Source organism: Solenopsis invicta, chromosome 7 (genome assembly GCF_016802725.1).
Source record: "Solenopsis invicta isolate M01_SB chromosome 7, UNIL_Sinv_3.0, whole genome shotgun sequence".
In the NCBI taxonomy this organism is placed as follows: domain Eukaryota; kingdom Metazoa; phylum Arthropoda; class Insecta; order Hymenoptera; family Formicidae; genus Solenopsis; species Solenopsis invicta.
This window is the reverse complement of record NC_052670.1, coordinates 13,002,351-13,026,352: the sequence shown is the minus strand read 5'-3', so window position 1 is coordinate 13,026,352 and position 24,002 is coordinate 13,002,351. Positions and strand designations below refer to the sequence as shown.

The following is a 24,002-nucleotide window of genomic DNA, read 5'->3' as shown; positions in this document are numbered from 1 at the left end:
ATTTATTCTTAGCAAAATTGATTAAATCATTTTTTAAATAATTTTATATAAATTCGAAAACAATAAAAATAGAACACGTTCTACTATTAATCAAAAATACAAAAATCCAGTGAATAGTAATACCTTTATTTGTGACTGGATGAGAATATTTAAATAATCACAAAAATAATCTTTAATAAACTATGCCCACTTGTACTTTGTTAACATAGTTATCAGATAACTGTACAGGAAGTCGTCAAGTTTAAAACTTGACGATTTTCACCTTTTCCCGAAATATAAAAAACACTTTCATGAACATCACTACACAATTGCTAGATATAAATTTGCTAAAACAACAAATTATTCTGCTGTGAGAACAAATCGGATTGAATCGCAGATTTAATGTATGAACCTATTTGTATCAGCAATAGTTTCTTTAATACTGTAATGGTAAAAATATTTGTTAAGAATATATTTTACTTTAACAATAGGTTAACTTAATTGTAAAAACAGGTCACCAAATGTATCACCAAATGTTAGCAACAAAACAGATTATGCTCTAATAAATATTTTTTACAAATTATATCAACTAAATTTTGTTGCTACCTTTATAAGTATGCAATAGCAAAGACAATTTTGCTACAATAGCAAAATGATTTTTTTCTGTGAATATGTACTATAAAAATATATGTACATGTATTCTATATAAAATATATGTATTACAGTTTATTCATTCACATTATTAATTAGCAATTCATTCATTGCATTATACTAACGAATATACCTTCATAATAAGCATCTGAAACGTATAGCAAAAATGATATATTATCTATGTTTTTAGACTATAATTTTTTTGTATCCTCGTATCTACTACAATCTTATTAAACATTCTTCGTTTCAAAGTAAACGTACGTAATAAAGTACGTATTAAAGTATTGCAAAAAACTCCTAAAGGAAGCTAAATTTAGTATGCAGACAAAATATTTTTCCTCTCTCGTTGTTAGTAAATTAGTCATAAATGTTTTTCATGACTTATTCGAAAGCTAGTAAAGTTTTTTTAAAAGAGAAGCAGCTATAATCAATTGGGGATAGCATTATTAATATTTAATGCTGCTTCGATGAGGCAGCCAGGCTATTGCATTTGCGTAGCGAACATGCGTGATAATCATTTCTTGCTAGAGAACAGAAAAAAAAGCGAAGTTTCCTGTGTTCTTACTATGGACATTTCAGAACATACAGGTTACAGAGGTAGTGAATTTTTATCAAGTTTTCTACTTTTATTCTAAAATGTATTTTGTAGAAAGTTCTTGTCTTGCTTGGTTAAGACAGAATTTGTAATATTATAAAATAAATTAGTATTTTATGTCTTTTATGTTATTAGGTCTCTTCAATTTTCTATAAATTATTACTTTTTTCACATATAATATGTCACTCATGTGTTATTTATGTATAATTTTGATTTGTTTTGACATTTTTTAATTCTAAATTCTTAAATTATATTATAAAGCTTTTATTATAAATTTAATAAATTTATAAAACTTGACGTCTTAGATTTTTAAATATTTAAATATACAAGTGCCTAAATATTTTTGTATGTATAATTTATATTTTGTTAAATATTTTTACATTTAACATTTCTTTTCATTAGATTTTGTTTGGGCAATTGAATTAAATCGGTTTGGGTTAAAACTGATTGGTTTATGGCCTAAAATAGATAATGTAATTAAGGGCAACTACACATCCGATCTTCGCGTAGTCCTCATTTTCGTTATGATAACATTCATCACTGGCATTCCTCTTGTTTGGTCTCTTTTACGAGTTCGGCACGATATGATACTTGTGATAGATAACTTGCAAATTACACTACCTCTAATGATAGTTTCGTTAAAGCTTTTTGTAATGCGGTGGAAGCGGACAGGTTTGTACAAATTTAAATTTTGAATTATTTAAATTTAAATCATTTAGCTTTACATATCTTTTCATCGTGGAATTGTTTTGGTTCTGATCTCTCATATCCATACTGCATCAAAATATTAGAGAGAAATCAGAATTTACATGTGACTTATTTCTTTCTTTTTAACACTATACCCTATAATAAATTGCCTAATAATGTATTAATTTCATTCTCGTATCATGAATTAATAAATAGTTTAATGTTATTAAATGATATATCGTCTTGTGCGTATTTCTAAGTTTTCTTATCACTCATAAATATGATGGAGGAAGATTGGATAGCGTCAAAGTCAAACATAGAGAGGAACGTGATGATGAAGCGAGCGCGGACTGCTCGGACGATCGTAATTTGTGGATACGTTTTGACGACGTTGGGGTTCGTCATGGTTATCATTTTTCCTTTAGTTGGAGTACCATATAGACGCTTAACAAATCTCACAGATCGAGACAAACCGTTACCGATCCAAACTTATTACTTCTACGATACAGATAAGAGCCCACAATTTGAAATCACGGTTGCGATTCAAGCTATAACATGTTTTTTCGCATCTGTTGCTTATACGTCGATAGACGCTTTTCTTGGACTTGCAGTCTTTCATATTTGCGGCCAATTGGAGAACTTCAAATACCGATTGGACAATTTAATCTCGTGCAAAAACTTTTATAGTGCTTTGCGAAGTAATGTAATCACTCATCAACGGCTCATCAGGTTTTTCACGTTTGAATTATAACAGTTAACAGTAAAATAAATCGTTGCACAAAATAAAGTTTAACGAAACTTATGAAACGTTAATTTTACTAGTACTTATTTTATCTTTAAACATTTATTCTCGCATGATATTAATGTTATAAATGTTTCTATATATCACTATTTCTGGAACATTATGCATTACAATTATATGACATTTTATAGATTTTTTATTAATTATTTTTTTCTATAATTTTTTTATGAATCTTTATTAAACATGCTTATGTTGGATTAAATAATCTTTTCGAATATTTTTATATTTACAGATTTGCCAATAAGATGGAAGATACATTTGCGTTAATGTTGTTGGGATTAGTGTTTTATTTTGGCATTGTATTTTGTCTATATGGATTTCTGTTGTTGACTGTAAGTTTCAAAGGCTTTACAGATAATTATAAGTCTGCGTATCCCTGTTTAAATTATATAAAATCGCATAATATATATCTTGTCTGTAAATATAATAATTATTACTTATCTAATTTATAAACAATCAAGAAAAATTTGACGGAATGAGTTTGATCTGGGATGACCTTAAAACGTTCATAGCTATTTCTTGGTGCTAATATTTATTATGTGATTTTATATACATTTTCCACTTCATAAAACAGCGCGTCGAATAAATTTTTAATATTATTTACTTTATATTTTATATTTGTTTTTATTAAATAATGAAATGTGTATCACATAGACCGTTGCCGACGATGGAACCAGTAAAATACCATCACGAGTATATTTCGTAATGTTTGGTGTTACTATTCTTTTAGTACATACTTTTCTCTACTGCGGAGCCGGAGAGTTAATATCGGAGCAGGTAAGAATCTATATTGTTTGGGGTGACAGCTGGAAGGGCGGGAAGCACATTACTCGTACGCACGCGATATTTTCGTAAATAATTACATAACAAGCAGGGAACACCAACTTTATTAACAGAAACAATGTAACAAATGTGAGAGCTAAGCGTAATTCGTACGTGCGCGGCTATATAGTTGAAGCGCAATTAGATTGTGAAAAAAGGACGACGCGTTGGCAAATATTGACTTTCTTTTTTTTCCGAGTATTATTGATTCTTCCTCCGATCAGCTGTGATATTGGGAGAGCTCAAAATAGCAAAACTCCAGAAACGCAAAAATATTAACATTTGTAAATAAAGGGATTATTAATATTATTTTATGCGCTGTAATGAATCATTAATCTGTAGTTTAATTAATTTAATAAAAATCTTTTCGACTTAAAAGCAACTGGTTTTGTAGAACTAATTAACAGAATATTTCTTTTATTATTAAACTTTGTGACATTAATCTATCTAGGTCGGTTTTTATCAGTATCAATACAGTGCAATATTTAATTTCGGAGAAAGACAGGAATGCCGCTTTAGAAAAGTGGGCCAATATTAGCAACTTTCCTCTATTGATTAAGTCCAAGTTTGATTAATTTTTCTTATATTCTTTTAGAAGATTTATATATAATCCCGTTTGGAATTTTTTTACTATGTATCTTTTTATAATTAAAAGTATGATAAATGTTTTATATCTTAACAAACAAAAATGAATTAAAATAACTAAAATAACTAAAAATAAATTCATTTTCACATTTTCAAATTCAGATTTTTCGAATCTATTTGAATCCAAAAATAATAGGAATTCAACATAATGAAGAGCTCATTTCGTATTTTAATTCATTTGAATCCAAAAATAATATAATGAAGACATGAATCCATTCGAATTTGAAATGATGCATAACGCATTTCGTAATCCATTTGAGTTATTTGAAACCAAAAGTACTCGAAGACTCTAAAGGGCGAACTTGGATAAATTAAAATAAATTGCAATTTATTTAAATTTATTTTCGTTTACTGTGATTATAATTAAATAAGAACTGAAATTAACTGATATTTATGAAAACAGATCAGACAGAAATAATACTTTAGATATCCATACTTTATGCATATTTTATTATATCTGTGCATGTTAAGTGCGAAGCAATATACCGTACCTTGCATAATCTGAAGTGGTACAAATTAGAGTCAAGGAATGCCAAAAGTCTTATTTTATTAATGGCACGAACACGCGAACCGTTTCGTATTACCGCAGGATATATTATTCCACTAACGATGGCCACATTTTGTAGCGTAAGACATTTTTATTAATTTTTTATTTTTATTACATAATTAAAAGTTTTAAACAAATACAGAAAGTTAGTAACACTTTATGGCTAAAATATTTTTACGTACACAATAAAATATTATTTACAGCTTTTCTGCCTAAATAAAAGTTTACTTTTCAGCTATTGAAAACATCGGCTGGTTACATATCATTTTTACTGGCAAAACGAGATTGAAAGAGATAAAAATTATTAGTATATAGTTTGTTTCATATTGTGATAAAAAATTAAATGCAGATTATTTTTAATTATATTGTTATAAATAAAATTTAATGCATAAATACAAATAAAATTGTATTTTATTTAGAAATATAACATTTGCATTATTTCTTTAATAATCGTTATATTTAAAATTTTAATTTATTATTATAAAAATTTTCTGTAATAGACGTTTCTTAATATATGAAAGTTATTGATTTATTTTTAGCAAAATTGTTTATACCTTTTTTTAAAATAATTTTTTAAATCCAAAAACAATAAAAATATGTTCCATTAGTAAAAAATATGAAGATTGAAGATTTTATACACATTATTTGTGATTGGATGGAAATATTTAAATAAATAAATCTCAAAAATAATCTTTAGAATGTATCTTACTTGTACTTTTTTAACATAGTAATCAGATAACGTGCTACCGTACAGTCCAAACTTGACGATTTCCATCTTTCTTAAAACTTAAAAAACACCTTCATAAACATCACTACACATTCAATGAAGAATCTGAGTAGGCCGTGGTAGGGGCCTACTCAGATTCTGGTAGAAACGGTAAACTTCTTCAGTGTCAGCTTCACAAAATTTGTCCATAAGCAGAACTGTATTCATTTATCTAGTGACTACGTTGAGAAACAAATACAGGTAAATATATATATGTATATATATATATATATATATATATATATATATATATATATATAAACAAACATTTTAAAGATTATTTCTGTAGTTTATTTATTAAAATGTTGATTGAGTCCCTAGTAATGCTTATGGATTCATAACTTTCTATTCAATTCGTGTATAATTTATATTAAAAATTTTTATGAGTTTTAAAATATGACATAAATATTAATTCGCTACAAAATATATTAAAAATCTTTCACAAAAAGCCGAATAACATAATTTAATTTATGCGTATACATCATATGACTACATATTAATGATTAATATAAAATAGTCATAGTAAGCCTGGTGATACACGTAATGTGTTTTTCCTTCGTAAAAAAAATATACTAACAAAAAAATCAAATGTTATCGTATTGTATTTTATATTGGATCGCTTTTATTACTCTGAAGTAAATTACCATAAATTCGAAAGATATCGCAAGATGTAATTTATAAGCGGCACTTTTAGTAACGCAGCATTTCTCTATTCAAGTTTTTTGTTTCCCCTTGTTATGTCCCCTCTGCTAAGGTCTATTAAAAATTCAACGACACGTCATTGTCGCTGGTTATAAAGTGCGTAACAAAACATTACAGAGTTGGGGAAACTTGTATAACAAGTTTGATGAACTCGCGTACATCGTATCACATATCTCCCTTTTTTAACACTAGTTTTATATCTCTTTTATGATCAATTCTTATATCCGTAAAGTTTTTTTTTTACTGAAATTGCTGTGAGATACAAAAAAAGAACTGGGAATAATATCTTGTAATATTTAATGCACCTTTCTACGTTACAACCACCTGTTACATTCACATTACCAGCATGAGTGATGATCATCCTGCGCAACGGAGTTGCAATAATCGCATTAGTGTTCGACATGAACGTTATTAAGCATTCGGGTTACAAAGGTACCGAGCATTTATCGCGTATTTCAAATTGTAATAAAAATAATTTTTGTAATAATTTTTGCATTATTGCAAAAGTTTTTACAAAATTAAAACAAAAAGATGTTAGACAATAGCAAGTGTTTATAAGTGTAACAGTTTGTAATACTTCAAAAGATTTTTATCTTTTATCATGTTCCATATCTCTTTTTGTTTGCCTTGCGCATACAATTTTTATTCCGATTTCAAATCTGTATTCAAGTTATAAAACTCATTAATTGGGAGTTAAATTTGATAATTGTGATAGAATTATGAAACTTTGAGATTTTTATAAATAGCTAATTTTATATATAAAAATTTATAAGACGTAGTAAATATATCAAGACTTACAAACTCTTAAATTATTAATTTTCTGAATTTTTAATATTTGTCATATTTTTAACATAAAACAATGTAATAAGTTTTAATTATTTTGACAAACTTTCAATTTTCTAAATACATTAAAATATCGTTAGATTTTGTGTGGGCAGTGGAAATAAATCGAATTGGTTTGGAACTGATTGGTTTATGGCCTAATGAGACAATTAAGAATACCTTCGTTTCCGATCTCCGTATGGGAATGATTTTCTTTATAGTAACTTTTCTATCTATTATTCCTCTTTTATGCTCCCTTATACGAGTTTGGGGTAACATGATACTTGTGGTAGACAATCTTCAAGTTACTTTACCTTTACTAGTGGTTTCGCTAAAAATTATCATCATGCGATGGAATCGTACAGGTGAAATTAATATGCATTTTATTAACGTTTGTCAAATTAATTTTATTGATCTCTAAGCTTTATTTTGTCAATAGAGGGAAGAAGGAAGTTATGGAATATCATTTTATTTTGTAGAAATAACTAAATAGATTCATGTAATATAATTATTTATGATGTTATGATATTGAATTACAATTTCTACGATAACTCAGTAAACATTAACAACCAACCACCATGTTATTACGTCTAAGTAGACCATAATAAATTAGTTTTGACAACTGCCTCCATAGTGCAGCACAAACTAGAGAAGATATTTTGACACAATACCACTGATATTCCATAAATCTCACTTATCCCATAACTCCCTTCTTTTCTTTATACATCAGGCTTGATAGATAAATTATAATTTACCAATAAGTTTCTTTACTTTATTTTTAAATAAATAATACTAGAGATCTTGCCAAAAGTTCATACTTTTTTATATAAATAAAAATATTTTATATATAAATTTATAATATTTTTAAGCGATCGCACTCTTCGTAAAGATGATGGCGGAAGATTGGATGGAATTAAAGATAGACGCAGAAAGGAAAATTATGATAAGACGAGCGCAAACTGCGCGATTAGTCGTAATTTGTGGATATATTTTAATGATATTTGTATTTATCGTGCTCATCATTCTACCCTCTTTTGGCCTACATTTCAGATATGTAACAAATGAAACGGATCAAAAAAGACTGTTACCATTTCAGTCATATTATTTTTATGACACAGATAAGAGCCCGCAATTTGAGTTTGCGCTTGTGATTCAAGCTACAACAATGTTTCTAGGCGCAATAACTTATACTTCAGTAGACGCTTTTCTTGGACTCGTGATCCTTCACATCTGCGGCCAATTAGAGAACTTTAAACATCGATTGGTCAATCTAACATCATGCAAAGATTTTGATAGCGCATTGCGCAATAACGTACGGACTCATCAACGCATAATAAGGTTTTACAATTTATATATTTATCACATACATATAATAGTATCACGTTCAATATTATACAAATGTATTTAGTTATTGAAATTTATCCTTACACAATTTAATTAATTCTTAATCGTTAAACAAAACGCTTTATAGATCCCAGCTAGATTTTTATGCTGATATTTATTGTGATTTTGTATACATTTTTAAGTTTAAACATCAGTACGAAGGTCTAGCTATAAGGCGATTCGTTCAATGTTGTGTTTTTTCACATACGGATCGATGTTCTATATTTAATTTGTTTTAATTGTTAATTAATTCTTTTTTTATGTATCTATTTAATGTTATTTATTTAGGGTAACTCCGGCATATATGTCTCACTTAACAAAAATTTAATTTATCAAGTATTATTTAAAGTATTTAAGGAAAATAAATTATACTAATAAAAACTTCAGACTATTTACTACTATAAAAATTTTGAACTATAAAATATTTCTATTTAAAAAAGAATATTTAATTCCTTTAAACCCTTGCATTTGTCATATGTTTTATAGGGATATATGAGTTACTCATGTGTGGGATATACGGCATATTCATAAATTAATTTACTAATAATATTTACACATGACATAGAATAACATAACTTACAAATTGTGTTTATAAAAGTTATTATGAAATAAAAACAATATTCTACACACAAAAGTAATAATAATACCATGTTAAAAAAATTAACATATGCAGATAGTAATTAATTAATAGTGATAGAGTGCAAATATACGTGCGCTTTGTATTTTCCGCACAGGGACAAGTGCTGCTATCTAATTATAAAGCGTATGTATTACGGCATAAATCCCGTACGGCATAAATCCCGGCTAAAAATGCCGTATATCCCAAACAGATAGGATATAAAATATTAAGCTAAACAAAGAATACAACTAAGTACTTATATTTTGCTATATTCCATTTAGTATTATTTATCTACATTCACGCATCGCGAAATAATCATTAAGCTTTTTACACATCCTACAGTAATCATTTTAATTAAGTCGTAATACACGATTGCGTTGTTACATTGAGAAACTGATTCAACCGAGAGCTTCGTTAATAATAATAATAATAAAAATCTAAAATCATAACATAATACTAACATAACATAAATGCATATAACAAAATGGTTGTAGACTAATTACTATCACTTATTCTATTTTTTATGATTTACTTCTGTGGCATAAATCAGCGCGTGACGTAAATATCAAAGTTATCTAATATAATCCTTTTTGAGTTATGGATCTATGCCAGCAAGAAGTTACTAATTAGAGCCAACAAGAAAAAAATTTAACTCTATCAACCATTATTCGCCTCATGAAAATTTTAGTCCAAGTATTAAGGCGATGCTGGAGTGACGGCCGAACTCCGACGGTCCTGCGCCATCTACTAAGTGGAACTAAAAATGTCGATAATATCGATATTTTTAGATCCATTATCATTTGAGTTCTGCACTCATCCTTGTCTTTTCAACAAACGAAACTGCCCAACTCAGTACCGTATATTTCGACAGGCACGCTCGGGCCGTTTTGTAGGCGGATGAGTTTATGCGAAACATTTTTTGTCCGACCTGTTGGGTTTCTGCTGTTGAATAAGGACGTAATGTGTTGGCAATATACATTGCACTTTGACACTACGCTATCTCTTTTCGCTGCATGTAACAAAAAGAGATTGACGTTAGTCAGACTAAATGTTTAGCACATTTATTGCCATTTCATTAGAAAATGATGTATATAATACATAATACTAAAATTATATTTTCATGTCAAACATGAATATGGCAATATTTTGTAGGCAATATGGAATGAATCCTTCATTCCCATCGCCCATTTTTATGAAACGCAAAAATTTTTCATAGTTTCTCTATTCTCGTTTGCTTATGTTTGCCTATAAGATAGGCAAATACAAACTTAAAATAGTCAGCCCACGATAAACGCCTCTGATATCTAATTAATAATAGTCAGCACACGGCAAACGCCTCTGATATTTCATTAATAATAGTCAGCCCACGGTAAACGCCTCTGATAATTAATTAAAAATAATCAGCCCACGGTAAACGCCTCTGATATTTAATTAATAATAGTCAGCACACGATAAACGCCTCTGATAATTAATTAAAAATAATCAGCCCACGGTAAACGCCTCTGATATTTAATTAATAATAGTCAGCACACGATAAACGCCTCTGATAATTAATTAAAAATAATCAGCCCACGGTAAACGCCTCTGATATTTAATTAATAATAGTCAGCACACGATAAACGCCTCTGATAATTAATTAAAAATAATCAGCCCACGATAAACGCCTCTGATATTTAATTAATAATAGTCAGCACACGATAAACGCCTCTGATAATTAATTAACCTTTCAAGATGGTATATATGTGTACCTGGTACACATGTGTACCTGGAAAGAGTTGATAGTCAGCTCACGATAAACGCCTCTGACAGTAAATGATTAATAAAAGTACAGCTTACCACTGTAAACAGTCTGTGATGACAGAAACCTTTCGACATTATATTGTCATTATAGGTATCCTACACCTCTGCATTATATCCTCTTTTGGACAGGGACAGGTTAGGTTAGGTTGACGACATTTAAACACACACTAAAATGTTTATGTCAACTATAACTTCACCGTAATTTTGCGCCCCATCACTTTCCTTCCCTCTCTCCGATCTCCGCAGTGATACCGAGACATGTGCGTGCGCGCGTTTCTCCCGCGACCGCGCGCTCGCCTGGCCACGAAACATGTCGCGCTGACCGAATCGTCGCGCGCGCCGTGTCACGCCTCGGCTCGTTTCGAAGATCATGCACTAGAGCTAGTCTTTCCCTCTCACTCCCTCCGCTCACTCGCGCGCGATAATGTCGATGGACCGAGCGCTCCAGAATTCTTTTCGATGTCGGATACATGTTATATATGTGTATATATAAGTTTGCAGAAAAATATACAAATTTACATGTTATATTATAAATTAAACAAATTTACATGTTATATTATAAATTATAGCAAATCATTTAATCTTTCAATAGCATATAAACAATTTCTATATTATAAAAAAATTTTTTAAATAATTTAATAAAAATCATGAATTTTATTAATTAATTAAAATTATATGACAAATCATAATAAAAATATGGAATTACTTTTATGTCGAAAACATAATTTTAATTCAATAGTTAATAATTTTAGTTTTTCAATATTATAATAGCCTCGGAATATATTATTGTTTTATGCTATAGAAAAAGAAAATGGTGTGCCATGAAACATTTATATTTTTAATATAATTTATAATTTCATTACATTTTTAATACTAAAATAAAAAAAATTTTAAACTATAATAATAATTTAATATTTATAGTATTCATAACGCAATGTAATAATATTTATTAGTATTGTTCATTAATAACTCTTGTCCTGTAGACCATCTTTCGTTCTTTCATATGTAAAATGTGAAAATAATAATAAATATTATTACGTTTTATTATAATCACTATATATGTGTATCAATATACATATATACTTGTGTGTACTTTACATTATTATGTTCTGAACCCTCTGAAAACTAAAATAAAATTTACATTTTAATGTATTTACGTTTAAATTTTTTAAACATATTTTTCAAGATAAATATTTTTTTAAAGATAAATATTTTTTTTAAACATAAATATTATGTACGCTAAAATTGCCTCCATTCATTAAACATTACAATTCACGGAGTCTTCACTCTCATTTATACTTTACATTTTACAGAACTTTTTATTTTTGGGACATTATATGGGTTAAAATTTTAATTAAGAGCTTTAGTAATAAAAGAAAGGTAGCCAATTCAACATTTTATGATTAGAAACTTAGTAATGTACAAAAATTTCCTCACAGGTAAGCACACAGAGCGTTAGAATCACGACAATGTTCAGAATTATTTATATATGAAAGTTATCGTTCCCAGTCAAAAAAGTGAAATTTTAAACCAGAAAGATCAGGAAAGAAACAACAGGTTTATCAGCAAGAACCCGCCACTACAAATAACTTTTAATTTATCTATTCGCCATTGGAGCTTTGTTTCATGAGTTATTCAGCTCTAAAGTCTGTTACGATAAGCTTTGTGGGAAGTGAAAACTCATTATATATGGGAAAACACATCTTATCATGTTCAGATTATAAAAAAACCAATTACTGCATGAATATTAATCAAAAAATCCGTGTAGCATCATAAAATAAAATAGTAATTTGTTTAACGAAGTAGAGCTTTCTAGCTATAAAATGCTTTTTTCAGAATTTCATTATCATCATTTTTTACAAAGTTTTACACTTGAAATATTTGTCTATTTTTCGGAATCAGAATAATGTTTGATCAATTTTGTTGTTATGAAGTGTATAATGATAATTATCTTATTTGCTATTTAATTTTTAATAATAATAATTTGTTTATTTAGGTATTGGTATATTATTTTTTTAATATTATATGCTATTTGGATTATATATATATTTGTTTTGTTTATAATTTTCTAGAATTATATAGTTCTTGGTAACTTGACTATCGTTTTCTCTTCTCGAATTAGTAGCAATGGTACTGAAATTAAAGTTTGTATGTTTTGGGAACACAACTGACTGAGAAATCTATTTGTTTTTGACACCTTTGACATCCGGTGACAAAATTTGTATGTGGTGTAAAGCTGATTTAAATGATTCTATAGCTTGTGGTCACTTCACTAGTGTTTTTATTCTACATTTAGTGGTAATAAAGCTTATTTAAAATTCTGTATGTGTTGGAAACACGGGTTATTGACAAAATTGAATGTCTATTTTAGCCATGTGATACTCATCAATCACTAAATTGAAATTTCAATGTTTTATTAATTTTTTAATAATAATACGCTTTGTATCAGCTTGACTATCGTTTTCTTTTCTAGTCTTAGTGGTAATTATGCCAGAATAAAAGTCTGTACACGTTGGGAATGCTAATAGCTGAGAAATATGCCATAACATTAAAATTTCAATTTAGTGATCGACGAGTGTCACATGTCTAAAATAGACAATCAATTTTCTCAACAACCCGTGTTCCCAACACATACAGAATTTTTAGTAAGCTTTATTACCACTGAATCTAGAATAAAAACACTAGTGGTGTGACCTCAAGCTACAGAATCATTTAAATCAGCTTTACACCACATATAAATTTTGGCACCTTTTAAAAACAGACAGTCAGATTTCTCAGCCAGTTGTGTTCCCAAGACATACAAACTTTAATTCCAGTACCATTGCTACTAATTCGAGAAGAGAAAACAATAGTCGAGTTACCAAGAACTATATAATTCTAGAAAATTAAGTTAATGTTCAATTCTAATTTTTTGACCAATGAATGTCAAAAAGTCTAAAATAGACAGCAAGTTTTCTCAGTGATACGTGTTCCCAAGTCATATAGATTTTGACGCAAGCTTTATTAGCACTAGTACTAGAAAGAAAAACGAGATACAGGCAATTGGAAAGTAAATTACGAAAAATAGCTTCAAAAAGACTTGTGGTAGTCATGGTAGAATTGACAGTAGTAGCGACAAGATATAAATTGAATTAACGTACAACCAAGACTCAGAACTGACAGAAAAGTACAATAAAACTACAAATTGATAATTAATTCAATGAATAACGAATCATATACCTTATATATGTATGACAATAACCAAAATTAATAAGACCGACTAACAATTATCCAATATCCAATATTATCCTATAACAAATATATATATATATATATATATATATATATATATATATATATATTCCAAATAGCATATAATATTAAAAAAGTAATATACCACTACCTAAATAAACAAATTATTATTATTAAAAATTAAATAGCAAATAAGATAATTATCATTATATATTTCATAACAACAAAATTGATCAAACATTATTCTGATTCCGAAAAATAGACAAATATTTCAAGTGTAAAACTTTGTAAAAAATGATGATAATGAAATTCTGAAAAAAGCATAGCTAGAAAGCTCTACTTCGTTAAACAAATTACTATTTTATTTTACGATGCTACACGAATTTACATTTTTGAAAAGGATATTTTTTAAAAGGAAAGGAAGCAGGAAAGCGCGACACAGATATAGAGATTAAAATAAATAAAATATAAATTATTTAGATGATTATTTATAAAATATTTTAAAGATTTTAATTAGAAATTAAATGTATAATAAATTATGCTATACAAATATATATTTGTCTAGCATTTATTTCATTTAACTATCAGTCAAAACTTTACACATTTTTATGTATCATATGAGAGTAATTATTAATCATTTATATTACTAAGTAGTCAAATCCCTACCTATTTTAAATTATTTTCATTTGGTATTTTTATTTATTAATTTTTAGTAACTAGTCATTTGAAAACACCTTTAAAATACTTCTTGAATAGTAAAAAATAACACAAATAAAATTTGCGCCGAACACGTTATGACATGTCTTTTTCAACATTTACCGTGCCTTTGAGATAAATCCTAAGATTTACCAAGTGAATGGTGGTAAAAGTTCGAAATGAACGATGATTACAGAACTGTTCGGACTTTTACCATTAAGTGTTGGTAAATCTTAGGTTTTACTGGAAAATCTTAGGATTTACCGTAATTCGGGCTTTTACAGTAACATATATAATTTGTAAATCATTTTTAAATATTTTATGCTAAGTACGTTATTATACCAAAATATTAGGAAGTTTAGAAATGCTTTTGTATTATCAATTAAATTAAAATTTCTCAAGAACACAAATGATATTAACATAAAACAAATGATATATTTGCCATGAAAATTTTCAATGAGTGTTTTAAGAACGTCAGAAAAAGTGTTAAATTTTTTAACTGTGTGTCCAATTTTAAGTTAATTTAATTGTAGAAGAACATTTTTGAATTTCTGGTTTTTTCAATACTACATTTTGCAAAAAAAAATTTTGTCTCGAAGAATTGAACCTGGAACCTTCAGCATAGTAATCAAGAATCATGACCGTCCAACTACAAAGGTCAATTTAGAATTTTTCTTCCATAATAGTACTATAGCTGCTAAAAGTGTTGATCTTTTTCTCAAAATGCTTGAACGAGTTCTATCACAGTAAATGTATGAATAAATATTACAATTATATCAAATTTCATAAAATCGGTGACTAAAGACAGAGTTTCTTTCGTTAACGCAATACTGAAAAATTTTCGTCGCATGGTCGGAAAATCGAGATTGGGAAAAAAAAATATATATATATATACATATAAATTGAACGTATGTTCAATATACGTACAATTATTCATGTGTGTGTGTGTGTTTATATATATATATATATATATATATATATATGTATATAAGTGAGAAACATAGAATAGTAATACGTCGCGCGCGCGTCGCAACTCGGTTCCGCAAGACGAAAATCTGAAATCGTTTCACTAAGCTATGCAGTGTTGCCGGCTTGTCCTCATTACAGGACAAGCCGGCAACACTGCAGAGAAAGCGAGAACACTCGAGACAGAAGAGGATAGTCGAGAAAGAGAGAAACCGCTTGAGAAAGAAGGAGACAGAAGAGCTCCCCACGCATCTTTCTCGCTTGACGCTGGATTAAGAGAGAAAGCATACGACGTGATCGTACAAGCAACGGCGCGCCGTTGAGTCGGAGAAGACTCTTCTGTTTCCTTCTCTCTCAAGCGTTCCCTTTCTCTCTCCAACTATCCTCTAACGTTTCGAGCTGTCTGCTTTTCTCTCGTTACAGCTGTAGATACGTAATTTCCGATCTCGATTTGCCGACCATGCGACGAAAATTTTTCAGTATTGCGTTAACGAGAGGAACTCGGTTTCCAGTCATTGATTTTATAAAATTTGATATGATTGTAATATTCATTCATACATTTACTGCGATAGAACCCGTTGTTCAAGCATTTTTGAGAAAAAGATCAAATACTTTTAGCAGCTGTAGTACCATTACGGAAGAAGAATCGTAAATTGACCTTTGTGGTTGGACGGTCATGATTCTTGACTACTATGCTGAAGGTTCCAGGTTCGATTCCTCGGGTCAAAAAATTTTTTTTGGTAAAATGTATTAAAAGAAAACCAGAAATTCAAAAATGCTCTTCTACAATAAAATTAACTTAAAATTGGACACAAGATATATGTAAAAACATATGTAAAAATTATTAAACTTTTGTTAATGTTTTTAAAATACTCATTGTAAATTTTTATGGCAAATCTATTTTTTGTGTTCTTGAGAAATTTTAATTGAATTGATAGTAGAGGAGCATTTTTAAATTTCCTAATATTGTATTCCTAATTTGTATAATAACGTATAATTCATAAAAGTATACTAAAATAACATTTTTTCGAAAGTCTATCTACAAAAGAACGATTTATTTTCTTATAGTATTATATTTTCTTATAGTATTATTTTCTTTTAGTATTATATTTTCAACGTTTTCTGGCAACAAAACATGATTTCAAGCATTTATATATACATACATGTGTGTGTGTCTGTGTGTGTTTGCGTGCGTGCGTGCGTGCGTGCGTGCGTGCGTGCATGCGTGCGTGCGTGCGTGCGTGCGTGAGTGCGTGCGTGCGTGCGTGCGTGCGTGCGTGCGTGCGTGCGTGCGTGCGTGCGTGCGTGCGTGCGTGCGTGCGTGCGTGCGTGCGTGTGTGTAAACAAATTTCAAAGCATTCACATAGATTATAAAATGTGATTGCTTTTATTATGATACATTTTATAATCTAAGTGAATATCAATTTGAATATTTCTCTTAAAAAGAATTTAAAGGTTGCATCAAATTATTGAGAATTGCAAGTTGAAAATTAGAATTTGACCAGTCAGATAATTTGAATTTTGCGTTTTGTTTTGACTGGTTGGATTCTAATTTTCAACTCGCAATTCTCTATATCTAATGCGTAATCTAATACAGACTTTATAGCCGTTATATATTTTTATTATGATTTTACGATCAACGGCATTGTTACGCTAGATGCAAAAATTTTTCTCAGGGCACTAAAAAAGTTTTACGAGCCTGAGTAAGGTCGATAAATTAGGTCGTTGTAATGATCCAGCGATACGCTTCGCTGCAAATTCGATTACAGCGCCTCCGTCGGAATATCGAGCAACTAAACTAATGCTCTTCGCACCAACATCACGATAAAATTACATAAACAATTTTCATACACTTATATCTTTTATACTAGAGCTTCTAGGATCATTCTGCAAGCGCCGTATTATTCTTTGATTTAATTCACAATTCGCTAGCTACTTATTTTATACATACAATGTCTACAATTTTTATATGAGCACATGTTGTCACGAGTCTGCTGCAGAAACCGACAATTATATTATAATTTTTTAATCAACTTTCGTTTTTTGTATTAAATTATAGCTAGCGAACTGTGTTTTTGTCACTACTTTAATTGTGTAAAAGGATTTTGCGATCTGTTAAGCCAATTAAAAGTTATCTGTGCACAAAAATACGCACGTGTAGAGACCGGTCCAGCATCGCCTTAACCCCTTAAGTACATTTGATAACTGAGACTCGTCATACACTTGTTTCTGTAAATCCGTACCTAAGAAGTTAAACTGTGATCAGCAGATTTGTAATTTTCTACAAAACTGTCGCAAGCAATCTGAATCATAAATGTCCGTTGAAAGATGTTTCTTTTCAACAAAGTAAATGTCAAATTTTAATGATAAATGCCAACAAATTGAGCTTTGTGATTTGAACTAACAAGTCTTACTACAAATCACGTGTCCATCTCGTTTGTAGCTGACCAAGCTATTACTACTTTTTTTGGGATACTTAAAAATATTTTATATAATTGCGACTTCTAGTCTAGCCAAAGTATATAATGCAATATAAGCGTTTAGTAATCGGCAAAAATTTTTTTAATGGTATCTAATTATTAATTTCCTGCTCGCGTAAATGCAATAAACTTACAGAAGATTACATTAATCTTCAACAATTCACACAGATTCCCAATAAAATTTTCAACTAAATATTTTCTATATTATTTTTTTTGACATAGTAATCTTTTTGCTATGTCCAAATTAAGATTTAACATTTAACATAATATTAAATTAATTCACATTTGACACTATTTGAAGAATGTTTTTGTTTTAAAATAATCAATAGTTTGAGCGCAATAATCGTTCAAAATTGTTGGGGTTACTTAATCCCATGTTATTGTGATATTTTATTGAAATGTGACAGTTAAGAGTTAAATAATTAATATATAATTTTTTTATTTTTTTTTTAATGTATAGATTTCCTTAATATACAGGGTGTCAGGTAACTACCGCTCCTGGTTTCGTGGATTGATAGATCAAGTAAAAGTGAGCAGAAAAGTCCTTTACCATTTTTTAATACTTGCCATAGTTAACGAGAGAAAAATTAATAAAGTCTGCGAATAAACGCGTATCACCGCGCGCAAGGACCGCCCGCCGCGCCGGTCGCGAGTATCCATTGCTACTTCTCCCTCCCTGCCGCGCCGCTCGCGGGCCGCAACTACTGCTGCTTTTCCCTCCTCACCGCGCCGCGGCGCCAGCTGCAGCTGCCTACGTCTCGGCAACCGGCGGGCGCTTATTCGCAGACTTTATTAATTTTTATTTTGTTAACTATGGCAAGTATTAAAAAATGATAAAGGACTTTTCTGCTCAGTTTTACTTGATCTATCAATCCACGAAACCAGGGGCGGTATTTATCTAACACCCTGTATAGATGTTCCAATTTACTTTTTTAGTTTTCCAGTTAATTGAGTCAATTCTATCTAAATAAAAGTCAGATAATGCTGCAATTAAGATAATTTATCAAAATTATCAAAAGCTAGCACTACTACTGCTAACAAAACTATTGCTTAAAATAGTCAATAAAAATAATATTTAACAATAAAAACTATCTGAAAATGATTGAATTAACTAATTTTTCAAATTGCTCTACTTGTTAAGAAAATCTTATAAAATAAAAAATTATTACTTATATTTTTATCGAACCAAGGTCAACATAAACAATCGTAGATAAATAAAAATTAAATATGTGATAGCACATAAATATGTAACATAAATATAAAAGCACAATATTGTATCCACTTAGATATATTACTACATTAAATCGAATAACAAATGTGATTCTTATAGTGTTTTCGACTGCAATAGGTTTGAACCAAATCCGAGGCGGGTTAATGTCATATGCTGAAATCAATCCAATTAGAAACTAAAATACAACATGTGATGTTATCTAAGCTGCCTTATGTTGGATTCAAACTTACTGCAGACAAAAATGCTATTAAATACAAATACATTTTGTTTGTTTTCTATGTAAAATTGTTTTGAATGTAAAATCTTTCTAAATGTATTTACATTAATAGATTTGCCAATAATATTGAAGACACATTCACCTTAATGATGTTGGGATTAGTATTTTATTTTGGTATTGTATTTTGTCTATTCGGCTTTCTGTTGGTTACTGTAAGTGTGTAATTAAAGCACATAAGAAAAGCATGTAATTTACGCAAATAATTAATAAGAAATACATTTTTATTAATTAGCAAAATGTATTATCCAGGTAATTGCTGGGGACGAGATAGGTCGTATGTCTCTTACACGAGTATGCTTTTTGATGATTGGAATCTTTACTCTAGTGGCGCATACGTTTCTTTACTGTGGTGCAGGGGAAATTATAGCAAAGCAAGTAAGTTATAATCACTGAAATATACTTCTGGAACGTGCACGGCCATGAGATCCTGTGTTAGGCTGTAATCCGAGAGAGAACGTCCTAAGAGGGATCTTTATCCTTTTTAAGCTGACTGCGCACGCATAGTGAACAGTAATGGAAATGATACAGTCCCATAAAAAGTATATTCGTGTTTAATCTATAGATCTATATACTTGAGATCCTGACTGGATAAAATTTTTGGTAATATTGTATTAGAAAGAGACAAGGATCCCTCTTAGGACCCTCTTTGTCGGATCGCCATTTGACGCTCATGCTCGTTCCAGTAGTATTAAGTAGTATATTTCAGTGGTTAGAAAATAATATTCATAGCTATTGATAAGTAAAATGTAAACTGGACATTTTTTAATTTATTTTTAATTAACGTTGTAATGTATACACGGTAAACCTTATAATTGCGGTTGGTAAGTCATTTCTTATGATAAAATGTTGACACAGAAATTAAAACTCACCTTGTGTGTGCATATACTCAAGTTGTCCTAAATTACTTGCATGATCACTCGTAAAAAGGTAGAAGGTATCGAGATAAGTCAAAATGTCTTTTTTCATTTCGCAATATTCGCAATAATTTTCGAGTTATTAAATATTAAAGTCGTACTAAGAGCGCGTGGAGAGAAAGCGCTCGACTGCCTAAGCTGTAGCCTAGGACCCAGTGTGCCAACTTTGGCAGCTCGGTGCTCGGTAATAGATAACGCGGCGTCAGAGGAAAGATATCCTATTGGGATTTTAATTATGGCCGTCTCAATAAGGATATTTCACGTCTATATTCATACTACATACTCATATTTGAGAGTATATCCTTATTGAGGCGGCCATAATAAAAATCCCAATCGCCGAACGCGGGGTCGTCCTACAGCTCAAGCGAGCAAGCGCTTTCTCTTCATGCGTTCTTATTCGTACAACTTTAATAATTAATAATTCGAAAATTTTTGCGAATATCTCAAAATAGTACAAGACATTTTGATTTATCTCGATCCCTTTAACCTAGTCGTAAGTGATTAAGCGAGTAGTTTGGGACATCCTATACATATAACCAAAGTCGTTAAGCAAATCCAAGGAACTCATGTTCAGTATAATGAAAATAGATTATTATATTATAAAATACAATTCTTTTATAAGTTTTTTCATTTCTTTCTTTTTGTGTTTAAACAGAGGTTCACTGGAAATACATTAAAACCTCGTAATAGCGCAAATTATTTTTTCCATATGCGAGTAGCACACGTGAGCAGCGTAAGTAAAATGTCAAACAACCATGTAATAACCGCGGTTGCAACTCCTTCAGTTACTGTTCGTACAAATTTCACGCGTTTTGGTGGTGTGCAAAACTAAAATACCGCTATCTGAATTTCATTATTTGGGAGTGAAGTGAATGTTATTTCGATATAATGTACATTATTTGGAGCTCCAAAGCGCGTGGTATTACGAGGTTCTAATGTAAAAAATTAATTAAAATAAATGTTACTAAATCCCTTAAAAAATTTGTTAAGAGTCCTAATTTCAATTTTGATTTATATTTATGGAATATACATGTAGAATGTCAAAAAGGTCTGGATTATCTTAAAAAGATACAGAAAGAATTTTTATACAAAAGTTGTAGGATACAAAGTTACTCATCATGTGATAATATTGGTTTGATCTTGGGAATGTCACATCAAGTCACCTTGATTAAGTTTTTTAAAACTCCATAATTATTATAAATTCTTGTAACTGACGTTTAAATATTTTCAACAATAAAATTAAAACAGTATAATTAAGTTCCATTTAGGCAAAAACTGTTCAAAATATGTATCGCCAAAGTTTAAGTACTCAGACGTGAGGCATACATTTCTTATCCAAAGCGCATTACGCGGAGGTCACGTATATGTGTGTATTCCGAGGAAGTCCAAATAAAGATTGATGATCCAGTCAGCTAAGGAAAGATTGATCGGTGATCTAGCCAGCCAAGACAAAACCGATCTGTGATCCAGCCAACATCGGTCGATAATCCAGCCAGCCAAGACAAGATCGTTAGATGATTCAGCCAACCAAGGCAAGGTCGATCGGTGATCCAGCCATTTAATCGATCGATAATACCTCGTGGTGGCCTTATGGATAATGCTAATGCCCAGAGATACTTAAACTTTAGCAGCGCATGTCTCAAATAGCCTTTGACCAAATGGAACTTTATTATTTTGAAAAAGTTTTGACGTCGACTACAAGGACAATAAAAATAGGAGTTTCTATTTAAAAAATTCAAGGTAACCTTACTAACGTTCCTAAGATCGTTAATAAACCAATATAAGCACATGATGGATAACTTTGGTACTCTATAATTTTTATATAAAAAATTTTTTCCAGTAACGTCATCTTTCCGAGGTAATTCTGAGCTTTTTGTGACACCCTCTATAATAAATACTAAATATTCAATTTCATTAAATGTCCAAAATCAAAATATAATGCAAATGTTTATGTTCGTTTATACGCGTCAAGAGTGAAGCAGTATATCGTGCTATGTGCAATCTCAAGTGGTATAAATTGGAACCAAGAAAAGAGAAAAATCTCATTTTATTAATGATGCGTGCTAACGAACCTTTTTACATTACTGCCGGAAAGATATTTCCACTAACAATGACCACATTTTGCAGCGTAAGACTAATAATTTATCTTCTAAATATTTTGCTAATAAGAAATTTATGCATTTTTCAATTAATACTCATCAATAAGCTCTTCCATGAATAGTTAATGATATATTCTAAAACATCATATTTAATACTTTTTAAAATAAATTTTTTTTAATTTTATCTTAATTTTCACTTTGTAACATTACTAATAAAGTAATATTTTTCAGCTATTAAAAACATCAGCTGGGTACATTTCATTTTTATTAGCATCGCACCAGATTGAATCATGAGAAATGCGCTGTATTACCTACTCAGAAGTAAAATGATAAATAAGAAAATATATTTTGAATTAAATAATTACACATTTATATTAATAATTACGTTAATGATATCTTCTTAGAATAGAGTTTGTTATTTATTGTAAATATGTCATAATATATTATGAATATATTGATATAATGTTAAATAATGTCAAATATTTTGATTTAGAACATATCCTACATGGTTATAATATAGAAAATTTAAAAAGACAAATACTCACAACTTAATATTTTTTAAGAATTTTTCAAATAAAAATATTTTTTTGAAAATTGACTATTTTTTAACTTTAACCCTAAACTTTAACTTCCGCATAAGTCAACGTATCAGTCTCTACTTTGAATAAAAAAACATTATTTTTATACCCTTTCAAACAATAAATTACAATATGACAGATTTTATTTGAATTATTTTATTTGGTGTTTTCCTAGGACATTCTTTGAAAAGAGGTAACCTCGCCAAACTCTTTAAAAAAACTAGTCCCACAAAATAACACGCATTTCGTGAATTTTTATAATTTTGAACTTTTTCGAAATAGAGAGTGGTAACAGATTTTATAAATATTCTATATATAAATTTATTAATAATTGTGATAATTTCAATTAATATAAAGACTTCTAAAAAAAATATAATAATGCAATATTATATATTTGTTTAATACTGCACATTTATTCACTTATATTATCATATAAAAAAAATATGTCTTACTAGAGGTTCGCGATATTCGTGTACTTAGTTCATAGAACACTATGTCTTTTCCCTCGCATTGCACTTTTAGTCTGAAATTTTTCTGAATTGCTACCTCTTTGCAAAAGTATTAAAACGCAACTACGCGTTATACATTTCTAGTTACGAAGTGAATACGATCGTAGGATATTACGTAAAGTATGAAAAAACTTTCTAGCATATAATTTGTGATAGCAAAGTACCGTGCAGCACAACGTCCCTCCCTCTTATTATCATAAA

The 24,002-nt window shown here is 29.5% G+C and overlaps 2 protein-coding genes and 1 long non-coding RNA gene across 5 annotated transcripts; 2 read left to right on the top strand and 1 right to left on the bottom strand.

Moving 5' to 3' along the window:
* Positions 1 to 817: 817 nt before the first annotated feature.
* LOC105193984 (odorant receptor 13a) lies at positions 818 to 5,334 on the top strand. 2 transcript variants are annotated; one of them, XM_039451825.1, is made up of 7 exons: positions 818 to 1,227; positions 1,628 to 1,897; positions 2,206 to 2,641; positions 2,947 to 3,046; positions 3,369 to 3,491; positions 4,653 to 4,808; positions 4,964 to 5,334. In XM_039451825.1, exons 1-7 carry the CDS (start codon positions 1,098 to 1,100, stop codon positions 5,015 to 5,017), a joined length of 1,269 nt encoding a protein of 422 aa, XP_039307759.1. In that variant the 5' UTR covers positions 818 to 1,097; the 3' UTR covers positions 5,018 to 5,334. The 2 variants fall into 2 exon arrangements, with proteins under 2 accessions (XP_039307759.1, XP_011156978.3); XM_011158676.3 differs by having other exon boundaries at positions 2,173 to 2,641; positions 4,964 to 5,333.
* A 704-nt stretch (positions 5,335 to 6,038) lies between these two features.
* On the top strand, positions 6,039 to 23,187 carry LOC105193952 (odorant receptor 43a). Of its 2 annotated transcripts, XM_026134122.2 has the most exons (7): positions 6,039 to 6,628; positions 7,120 to 7,383; positions 7,888 to 8,356; positions 19,754 to 19,853; positions 19,951 to 20,076; positions 22,588 to 22,743; positions 22,946 to 23,187. In XM_026134122.2, exons 1-7 carry the CDS (start codon positions 6,550 to 6,552, stop codon positions 23,006 to 23,008), a joined length of 1,257 nt encoding a protein of 418 aa, XP_025989907.2. In that variant the 5' UTR covers positions 6,039 to 6,549; the 3' UTR covers positions 23,009 to 23,187. The 2 variants fall into 2 exon arrangements, with proteins under 2 accessions (XP_025989907.2, XP_039307765.1); XM_039451831.1 differs by having other exon boundaries at positions 22,588 to 23,187.
* Positions 9,274 to 11,355, bottom strand: LOC120358254. Its single transcript, XR_005575226.1, has 2 exons — positions 10,857 to 11,355; positions 9,274 to 10,029 (listed from the first exon to the last, which is right to left on the bottom strand). It is a non-coding gene; the product is annotated as an uncharacterized LOC120358254 (long non-coding RNA).
* Positions 23,188 to 24,002: the final 815 nt, after the last annotated feature.

Coding starts and splice junctions, on each gene's coding strand:
- LOC105193984 (XM_011158676.3), top strand. CDS start 1,098: ATGAGGCAGCCAGGCTATTGCATTTGCGTAGCGAACATGCGTGATAAT. Junction 1,228..1,627: donor AGAACATACAGGTTACAGAG/GTAGTGAATTTT, acceptor TCTTTTCATTAG/ATTTTGTTTGGGCAATTGAA. Junction 2,642..2,946: donor ACTCATCAACGGCTCATCAG/GTTTTTCACGTT, acceptor TTATATTTACAG/ATTTGCCAATAAGATGGAAG.
- LOC105193952 (XM_039451831.1), top strand. CDS start 6,550: ATGATCATCCTGCGCAACGGAGTTGCAATAATCGCATTAGTGTTCGAC. Junction 6,629..7,119: donor TAAGCATTCGGGTTACAAAG/GTACCGAGCATT, acceptor AAATATCGTTAG/ATTTTGTGTGGGCAGTGGAA. Junction 19,854..19,950: donor TCGGCTTTCTGTTGGTTACT/GTAAGTGTGTAA, acceptor TGTATTATCCAG/GTAATTGCTGGGGACGAGAT.